Source organism: Balaenoptera acutorostrata, chromosome 13 (assembly GCF_949987535.1).
Source record: "Balaenoptera acutorostrata chromosome 13, mBalAcu1.1, whole genome shotgun sequence".
Taxonomy (NCBI): Eukaryota; Metazoa; Chordata; class Mammalia; order Artiodactyla; family Balaenopteridae; genus Balaenoptera; species Balaenoptera acutorostrata.
In genome coordinates, this window is record NC_080076.1 from 63,019,503 (window position 1) to 63,030,128 (window position 10,626).

General features: G+C 44.0%; 1 protein-coding gene across 1 annotated transcript in view; it reads left to right on the forward strand.

The window, feature by feature from the left end:
* RAB31 (RAB31, member RAS oncogene family) overlaps positions 1 to 10,007 on the forward strand; it is a 110,838-nt gene extending 100,831 nt beyond the window's left edge. The window contains exon 7 of the mRNA XM_057527071.1: positions 6,657 to 10,007. Coding sequence (XP_057383054.1) covers positions 6,657 to 6,751 — 95 coding nt within the window. The 3' untranslated portion in view covers positions 6,752 to 10,007. The remainder of the gene's footprint in view (positions 1 to 6,656) is intronic.
* The last annotated feature ends 619 nt before the right edge of the window (positions 10,008 to 10,626 follow it).

Consider the following 10,626-nt stretch of genomic DNA (forward strand, 5'->3'; position numbering starts at 1 on the left):
TAAAATTGATAAAATTAGCTGGTGTGTCTTTTAAGCCCCTCCTTAGCAGTAGGTTCCCTCCTTGCAATTTCTTTATGTGAGCAATTAGGTCAGTTGTCCCGATCCGAGTTTAACACACAATGGATTTTGCTGAGTTCCATTTTAGTACCGAGTGGTATTCCATAATGTGAGTAAAAATTTGTTAATCCATTCACCTAAACATTTGGGTTGTTTTCAGGTTTTGGCAATTAATTACAGGCAAGGCTGCGATGAGCTTTCATGTACAAGTCTGTGTGGGTAAATACCTAGAAGTGGCGCAACTGGCTTATCTCACAGGTAATGGTTCACACTCTAAGGGTCCCCCAGACTGTGTTCCAAAGCAGTTTTAGCATTTTACATTCCCACCACCAATACAGGAGAGCTCCAGTAGCTCCAGCTCCTTGCCAGCATGTGGAATGATCAGTTGATAAAATTTCGAATGGGAATATAGTGGTCTCTCCTTGTGGTTTTGACGTCCATTTTCCTAACGACAGATAATGTTGAGTGCCTTTTCATGTGCTTATTCGCAATCCTTGTGTCTTCTTTGGGGAAGTGTCTGTTCAACTTTTGCCCGTTTTGTATTGAGTTGTTTTCTTATTATTGGGTTCTAAAGATTATTTATATAGTTTGGATACATGCTCTTTATCAGATAATTGTCTTTCAAATATTTTCTCCCAGGCTGTGGCTTGCGTTTTCACTTTCTTGACAATGTCTTCGGAAGAGCAGAAGTTTTTCATTTTGATGAAGTCTAGCTTATTAGATTTGTTCTTTGTGGCTTGTGGTTTTTGGGGTTTTTTTTGCATCTTATAATTTTTAAATGTTAAACTAAAAAATTAAAAGGGATATATCCACACGATGGAATATTTTCCAGTGATAAGAGGAAATGAGCTATCAGGCCATGAAAAGACACAGGAGAATGTTAAATGCATATTTACTTAGTGAAAGAAGCCAGTCTGAAAAGGCTACATAGTGTATGATTCCAACTTTTCCAGATATGACACTCTGGAAAAGGCACAACTATGGGGACAGTGAAACGATCAGTGGTTGCCAGGGGCTGGGGGCGGGGAAGGGGGGAGGGGTGAATAGGTGGAGCTCGGGGGCTTTTCTGGCAGTGAAACTATTCTGTGTGGTACTGTGATGGTGGCTACGTGTCATTATACATTTCTCAAAACCCACAGAATGTACAGCACTAAGAGTGAGCCCTCATGGAAACCATGGACTTCACTTAATGACCAGTAATGGCTCATCAATTGTAATAAATGTTCCACACTCCTGCAAGACATTAAAATAGAGGAAATTGGGGGTTAGGAGGAGGAGTGTATGGGAACTCTCTGAACTTGATGCTCAATTTTTTCTGTAAACCTCAAGCTACCTCCCTTCCCCAAAATATAGTCTATTAATTAAAAAAATAAATAAAAGGAAACGATGCCTTTGAATGGTAAGGAAGCCTAATGATTTTAGAGTAACTTAAGCCCCTCCGTGCTGAAGACGTTTGGCATTTTGGGCTAACGGCCAGTGGTGATCTGCCCCCTCCCTTCCTTCTCTGCTGGGGCATCACCGTTCCCGCGGCTCCTAGACTTGAACTTCAGTTTTCCTCCCCTGTCTCTTCACCCTCCCACATCCAATCAATTGTCACGTCTGCCAGGTGTCTTCCTACGGTTCTCCTTCCAACCCTGTTTTCTCCTTCTCTCCGCTGCACCCAAATTAAGGCTCTCATTATCCCTGACCTGGATTTTCTGCCAGCCTCCGGCTGAATCCACTTCCTGAATCCTAAGCCATGCTGGTCCTGCACAGAATGTTAGCATCTTCCGAGGTCTAGACTCTAATGTTCCAGGTCATCTCATAATCCCAATATTGTCTTCTTTACGACAGCAAAAGGACGGTTCAGCGGATGACCTCGAGTGTCATGCATGTGTCGCCTGCCCCATTCTGTATTTCTAGGGCAGGGTCCCGTGATTGTGAGCACCGCAGTGGGCCATAGAGACCCGCCCTCTAAATGGAGAGGCTTGGAGGTCATGATCAAGGGCAAAGACTGCCAAGTCCTAGTAAACTTGGTCTCTGGATGATTCAGAAAATCAGGATCAAGAAATGGAAGCGACAGGGCAAGTACCAGCACCTCTAACACCAACCAAACAAAGCTGAGCCTCATAAATCCTGGGACTGGGATAAGAGAGAAGAATGCAAACAGCGACTTGTCAGGGAGGACTCCAGGCCGGTGCAGAAAGCGGCCGGTCGCCACACAGGGCGAGGAGACAGCTGCAGCTGAGCCTGCTGTTTTATTTTTGTTGTGTGTAAAAGCATTACAGCCCCAGTCCAGAGCCATGATACAGTTGATAGGCTTGGAGTTTGTTTTCTCACATATTGAATTCTTGAGGAATCATTTATTAAACCTGCTTTTTCTCTGGGCTATCAACTTCCAGGAAAACGGAACTCAAAAAAAAAAGTCTTTTAACTTTTCCCAAGCAGAATCTTACACAATCCAAACCTTATTAAAATAAACACCCTGCCATAGGATTTATACGCCAGAACGACCTGTTTGGAGGTTGTGTACTCAGAGGACATTTTGTAAGAGCAGAAACATGCAGTGATGTTTCTTTCAGATGTTTGCGTGTATATTTTTGTCCTATTCTGTGCCCATGTAATTAATACTGATTCAACAGTGTTCCAAGGTGATCACCTTGGTACCAAACGCTATGGCATTATCCGGAACTATGCTATTGTGTAAGTGCATTTAAGCTTTGAATAAGTTCCAAATAACTCAGACCACAAGATCCGAGTTCTTGGTGTGTTTTCACAGCGCTGGTGGCTTCCTGCACTTTTTAAGGTGCTTGCGTCGTTGTTAGGGCCCGGCTTTCCTTTCTCTGCCTGAAAATGGAAGCACTTCCTTTCTTCTTACTGTTTGAAGCTGGAACGTGTGGGCCCCTCCTGGGCTGAGTGTTAGGAGAAGAGCAGGATGGGCCCCATCCTAGTAACTGAACCCTAAGCATCCACTGCGGGGAGGGGGAGGCAGGGGTTGATACGTAGCTGCATCCAGAGCCTGGGATGCTGGGGACCCGCCCATTGTCCTGGGTTCCTGGCACATTAGCCACAGCGTCTGTGATGCGTGGTGGTTGTCAGGCTACTTCCCGTGTTCTTTTTGTAGGTGAGGAAAGGCCGTCTTGGAGAGAGCAGATAGCATGTCTGAATTCACTCACCTGGAACACTCTCACTCAGATCTCAAAACTCTTTCCACCAGATGAGAAACACAAAGTCTAAGGAAACTGCAGTAATTCTTTTTTTTTTTTTTTAAGGAGTTACTGAAGAAACTTTATTCACAGAACAAGTGTGAAAATGTCTTTTTATTGGTATTAAAAGGGAATTTTAAGGCTGTAATACCAGCTCTTTATTCCTTAAAGGGAAGCAGTTACTATAATGATGTACTTGGAGGCACACGGCTAGTTAGTACCTTCCCTCTTCATTGGGGAACCATGAAATCTCTTATGTTCCCCCAGGAGGGCAGTTTTCAATGAGAAATTGCTACATTTGTAAAGAACATTTTCCAGTTGACCATGATGAAAAGATTTTATCCACATCTACACGATGATGACAAAATTGGACATGACTAAAAGGTTTGGGCAGCCCAATTCGCAGGAACAAAACCTAGAAACAAATGTCATGATACCCATAAAAATGCCTTGATGTGTCACAGGACACCAATCTAAGCCTTTAATTCACATTCCAGTGCAGATGGCCTCAAAGGTGTTTTGGATCAGCGGTTTTTAATTTTTTTTTTTTTTTTAACAGAACAACCCTTTTCTCAAAATTTTACGTGGAACCCAAATATGTAAACAAACTGCAGTAATTCTGTCTCGGAGAAATATTTCATTCTATTCAGTGAGATTTGGGATGTTCTGAAGATAAACAGAACCTGGCTCCTCTCAGAAGCTGGGTTCGACACTGATTCAGAAACGTTGCTCACAGTTTAAAACAAATAAGAGGGGCGTCTCCTTGAGGGGCTGCCTCGGGTGTTACCTCATCTTGCTCCCAGACCTTGTCCCACTGACCGTCTGCTGAGGAGAGAAGTGAGGGGCAGGGAAGAGGAGGAGGAATGGGGGCAAAGGAGGGTGCTGATGGGATGGGATGGGATGGGTCTCTCCGGCATTGCCCTTTCTAGCTCTTCACTCCACTTTTGTGACTTTAATCTTCTGGATGAGCTTTTTCTATATTTGAGGTACTTCTCCTAGGAAAAAACTTATGAAACTTTATGACACTTGGCGTGTGGAATCGGTCACATATAGGAGGGCTTACCGCTTAATGCTATTTTGCTAACTTTAGAGTTAACAACTTAAGAATACCATGAGGTTGATGTGAGTGTAAGATACTGATCTTGATGTAGTCAAAACTGATCGGTAAACAGTACTTGACTAGTTAACTAGGGCAGTGGCATGCACCGGTCAGAATTATAATTTTGTCCCAAAATATTTCAGATGCAAAAGCCCCTAATACAGCTCCTAACACTCTCAGGAGGCACCTGAAGTGTTAATTTAAACAACTTAAGTAATTGTATGTGGAATCTAAAATATGACACAAATGAACTTACCTATGAAAAAGAAACAGACTCACAGACAGAGAGAACAGACTTGTGGTTGCCAAGGGGTGGGGGGGAGGGAGGGGGAAGGACTGGGAGTTTGGGATTAGCAGAGGCAAACTATTATATGTAGGATGGATAAACAACAAGGTCCTACTGTACAGCACAGGGAACTATATTCAATATCCTGCGATAAACCATAATGGAAAGGAATATGAAAAAGAATGTGTATATGTATATATAACTGAATCACTTTGCTGTACAGCAGAAGTTAACACAAGATTGTAAATCAACTATACTTCAAATAAATAAATAAATAAATAACTTCAGTAATGCTGTAACTTCACACCACCATCCCTCCAAAACACATCACTTTCTCTGGAGGGGTATGGAACACTTGACCGGGAAGATCTGACCTAAATATATCAGAGTATTGGTAGTCACTGGGAACTTTCCCCTCTGTTTATCACTTAAGATTGACAAAGTAGGAGAGGCATTTTGTTTCCTTCCCTTTTCTTATGACTAATAAAACAGACACAGCTTGTCCAGAAAAGGAAAGTACATACTTGCTTCTGGATTAGGACAGAACTGTTTGGAGAATGGCCTGCGGAAGCTTTGTACAGCTTTGTGGAGGACACAAATTGGCAGAAGCAGTAGCTGCAGAAATCACTCCAGCCTTCATGTCTGCCCCGTAAGCGGATAAGAGCTCTACCACGAATTTTGAATTTTGGGCAATTGCCAGTCTTTATGCTTGAGCTTTGACGAGTGGCCATACCACCCAATCTACACAACGCATTAATACCTGTGAAACTGAAAATTTCCACCCTTGTGGAAATGCACCTCTTCCAGGGCGTTTTGACTCTCTTTATGGTCCTTAGGGCATCCACTTGCATGGAAGGGCTTTGTCTTGGAACTAATTTCCCTTCCATCTCTAATTACTGGTTACCTAGTAACTGATACCCTAATTAGCTGATTTTTTTAAATCCCTGTTTTAGAGCTCGTGTTTCATGCCTTTTCCATGGGGGTTAGAAAAGTAGCATCAAGAGCTATCCTGGTACAGTGGGAGGGACACAGGCTTTGGGATCCATCAGAAAGTCAAGATGTAGGTTATAATCAGAGAGCCACCTGTGCCCCTTGGTATTGACCTTCAGGTGTAACCTAAGTTCTCCAGTTAATAGTAAAATGGTGATCATAACAGTCATTTCACAGCTTCACAGGACCCAGTGAAGACGTGCCTGTGAAAATCTTTTAACTGTGAGGTTCTACACAAATATTTATTTCCGTTTTCCATTGCCTTTTTAGAAGACAGCTTTATTGAGACAAAACTCACATACTATACGTTTCACCAAAATGTACAATTCAGTGTTTTTTATGTGCAGCCATCAGCACAGTTTTAGAATTTCTTTATCATCTCCAAAAAAAAAAAGAAAAACCCACAAAAAACAAAACACATACTCTTTAGCTACGACCACCCTATCCCCCTCCACTGCCTGTTTAATTTTTACTTTGGATTTGTTAACAGAGACTCTCAGCTAATTCTTTAAATTAAAATAAGATTACTTGTGAATGACACTTAAGATACTGTTTCCTGTGAAGAATGTCTCCAAAGGCTTTCCAGTTAATGCTCTAAGTGCGCTGGCAGGATGAGGGACGGGAGCTCAGTGTTTGTAAATAACGTGATGTTAGTGGGACCATCACAATTCCCAAGCCAGGTCTGTTTGTAGAAGCACAAAGATGAGGCCTCACTGGGAGCTGAGAAGGGGCTCATTCCGCTGGTGGATGCGGGGGAAGGCTGGGAGGAGCCAGTGGCCGCTGTTTGTGCAGAGAAGAGGGATGCCGGCTCTGGAGCAGGGCTTCCACCTCCAGGAAAATACTTATTATCAGAAAGCTGCTTTTACTTTTCCTGAACTTTCTACGCTTGAGCTTGACTTCATACAGCTGAGGGAGAGGGGGAAAGAGCTAGTACCACAGCCCCTCTGCCTCATGTGCGGCCCGCACGTGACTGGAGACGTGGAAGCAGGGTGGGGTTAGCTGGGAACAGGAGCTCAACCTTGGCCTCCGTTCCTTCCAGGTCGCCAGATCCCACCGTTGGACCCCCATGAAAACGGAAACAACGGAACAATCAAACTGAAGCCAACCTCGCAGGCCGGCCGGCGGTGCTGCTGACCTGGGACTGGGGTCCCCTGTGCTTGAAGAGGCCGGAGCTCCCCTCCCCGTGCGCTGCTGCGGGGGCCTCCCACCCTCGGTGGCCTGGCCCCTGGCTCAGAGGGAGGTGAGACCCGCAGGGAACGGGGCAGGGAACATCCCTGGAAAAGGATTCTACAAAACTCTGGGAAAAACCACCACACTGCCAGAAAAGGGCCTTTGGTGCGTGAAATTCACTCAGAGGGAATGGATTTTAGGTATTAATTATAGTTGAGTTTTTTTGTTAAAAGCCTCAAAATATTCTTAAATTTGTACAAAAGTCTTACTGGCTTCTGTGTGTGAGATTCTAAACTGGTGTTCCACTCTGATTTCCTATGTTTCTAACCAAATTTCAGGAACTTCTTCAGTACCATTGCCTTAATTACTCAACCAACCTCCACTGAAAGGTTCATGGAATTTCCCTTTCAGTGGAGTGTAATTGGACCATCTGCTGTAGACTTGCGCTGTTATGAAAGTGGAGAAAGATGTATTAGGAACTATTATCTACATCTGTGGCTTTTACTTGATGACCATTTTTCTAAGTTTTGGTCATATAAACCAACAACCAAATCTGACTACAATATATCATGTCATTCTGGGATTTGGAGGCCTGGTTTGGAAGTCACTGGAGTCACTACTGTGTAAACTGTGACAAACGCAGGGTATAAATACTATTCCAGAGACCACCTGGTTTGCATCACCTCCACAGTAATAAATTCCCACTCTCTTAGGGAAGTTTCACACAGAGTATTATTTTACTAAGAGAGTTTGTCATAGTGTCATATCCGTGGAACAAATTACCTGGAGGATGTTTGAATCTAAATTGTAGGGCAAACTTCTAATAATATCAATGAATAATAGGTTATAGGAAAGCCAGCCAGAGGAAGTACCAGCACATTAAGATTCTAGACCCCCCAAAACTGCAAAACCAGAGAAAGTCTTTAAGAAGATGCCAAGCTTTGGGGGTGTGGGTATTAAGGCTAACCAGAGGGCCAACCCTGGAATGCCAGTTGGCTGAGAACAAACTTCGGTGAACCCTCCCTTTTCAGATTTCCTGTCTGCTCAATTAATTAAAGATGTCTGAATCCAATGAAAGGAAAAGGAAAGAAGGCATGGAAAGGGGGCAAAGCTATCCCCATTGAAAATTCAAACCCTGTTTCCATTCTAACTTTCATAAAAACCTGGGATCAAGAAGCAGTTGGTTTCCTATGAGGGCTCATGTTGGGAGGTGATTCTTGGAGGATATTCAGATTGGTGCCTTTTTGGGGGGTGAGATGTGGTTGATCACGCAGTATGGCATCAGGGCCAGCTGGTACCTTCAAGGCTCAGCAAACATTAATTGAAAACCTACAATGTAAAAATCAGGGAAGAGATCATAAGCTGAGTAAAAACCTCGAACTTTCAGTAACCGTTCTTGAGTCCTGCCATGCTCTGCCCCTGAGCCCTGGATGGGCGGGGACGCTGAGTCTGCCATCCAAAAAAGCGAGAGTCCTTGAGAGACCAGGGCCGAGTTCACACTTCTTCATGTGGACTGCAATCAAGAAAACAGGTCGAAATCTCAGATTTAGGTTTTTTAAACTCGAGAATGTGTTGTCAGTTTGATGTTCTTACCGCTTCATCCAGCTTGCAAGAGTAACTTGACAATCTTAGGACGTGAATGCTGGAAACACTTATTTTTGGTTCAAGAGTGCCTCTTAGCTCTCCCAGACGGGTTCCTCAAAAACTGTTAGCAATTGGCACGTGGACACCTTGGCAGGGCCTTTGCAGGGATTTTTAGGGTTTTTTTCACCTTGTCACTATTATGGGCTACCGTGATTCTGCTTGCAGGCCAAGCGATTATCTTGCCTCTTTCCAAAGTTAAAAAAAATGTGGGTTGCAAATTCAAATGACCTAATTCCAGGTGTAATGTACGCTTATTTTGGAATCTTTCATCATCCAGCTGTCCCTGAGGACCTGGGCTTGTCTCTAGACAAGGTTGCCTAGCTAAGGAGGTACGCAGCCCAGCAAGTCTTCAGTGCTCGCATCTTGCATAAAACAGCCGGTCTTAACCAGCAAGCTACCCACCCATGAGCCCATGACTTGATTTCAGAAGCCCACGAGGGTGGGAACCACTCTTTTGCCTTCCTGTATGGCCTTAACTATTCAAGCTGTCAGGCGACAATGTGTCTATAGTCAGTCCTTGGAGCAATTGGTAGAAAGAGTAGATGGCACTTGGGCACACACACGTTCACAGGAACACGGCGTCTTCCCTGAAGATAGGTGCTCGAGCCTTGTCCACAAGGAGGCTTTGGGATCTTCCTTTATTTTGCCTTGAGATTACTTTCTGGCTCTTCTAATCTTTGAACTATAACCACGTAATATCATGTAAAGGCCTGGAAATTACTGTTGCTCCAAAATGTCAAGCAGCATCCTTTGCCCAATTTCCCCAAATGTGCTCTTTTCCTCTGTTTTCCTTCCTCTCCTGTGCGGTACACGTGTGTATATGTGTAAATATGATTTCATATTTGTTATGCCGACATGTGATCCATTTCACTGGCTGAGTCTGGCTCGTGACTCTGTGTCATGTAATGCAGGCATGGGCTCTCAGAGGGATTATTTCCCGGTGGGAATCTCTAAAATGGCAGTGGGGTCATGCAAACATTTTACGTACGCACATAATTGACCTGCCATTTTCATAGTGGAAAGTGGTAGGTACATCAGGGCGCTAAAGATGACTTTCCTTGCAAACCATAGATGGCTGAAGACCTAAAGCCAGCCTTTAGCCAAGCAAAGGGCTGGGACCCACCGAGGACCGAGGGAGGCTTGGGCGACCAAATTATGCCCCCTGAGATCAAGGAACGTGGCTTGTGATGGCTGAAACTGGCTCCCCTCAGGGGCCCTGCTTCTCCCTGCTCTGCCACGCTCATTGCAACTTGAAGAAAGAGTGGGCTCATAAATAAAAGGACTCCAAGCCTCATTCAGACCTATTAGGTTCTGGTTTAACCATCATTGCTGAAACCAGACCCAGTGATCCATTGTCACCGCTCAGTTGTGTAAACTGCTCCCTTTCTCGTGTTTTTGTAAAGAGCTTCTGTCTGGGCTGGACCCAGTTCTCATGTATAGAAGACGCCGCTGCAGACATTAGGACCTTTCCACCTTATATTCTGTAATAAAGCATTGCCCTCCACATCGCCCAATTGTATCTGTTATTTTTGGTTTAACACACACTGATTCATACTAATAAATATTTTAAGTTTTACCAAGTTTGTCTTTTTCTTATTATAATGTTCGGTTGAATAATTTGTTTAAGTAACTTGCTGGCTGTGGGAGGGTTTGGAAGATCAATCTCTCTAAGCTTCAGTTTCCTCACATATAAAATGCAGAAAATAATTCATATGCACATATCCACAATTCTGGAATCCCAAAAGCTTTGGAAGGGACTTTTTCTTAAGTTTGATACGGACTCATTTGGCTGTAAAACCAGACCTGAACTGATGTGATGCTATTTATTTATAGCTACTTATCCAACCAGGCGGGGGTGAGGGGGGAATGTCTGCACATTCGGTTGCAGAATTCCTGCTGTTTGCTTGTAGGATTCGATCCCTGACTCTGCTGCATGTTCTGTAATAGATGCACCATATTACTGTTATAAAATCCAAACAAAATTCCGAATTCTGAAAACATCTGCCCCCAAGGTGTCATACAAGGTATGATATCCACCATATAAAGCTGTAGCATCTACCCTGCAGGTGTCCTCAGGATTCAAGGAGAACATGCGTGTGAAGAGGGCTGCCCATGGGGGCTCCGGGCAGCCAGCAGGGCCCTGTGGACACGAACGTCGACACCCTCAGTGCCTCCTGAGTGGGCTTTACGGGTTT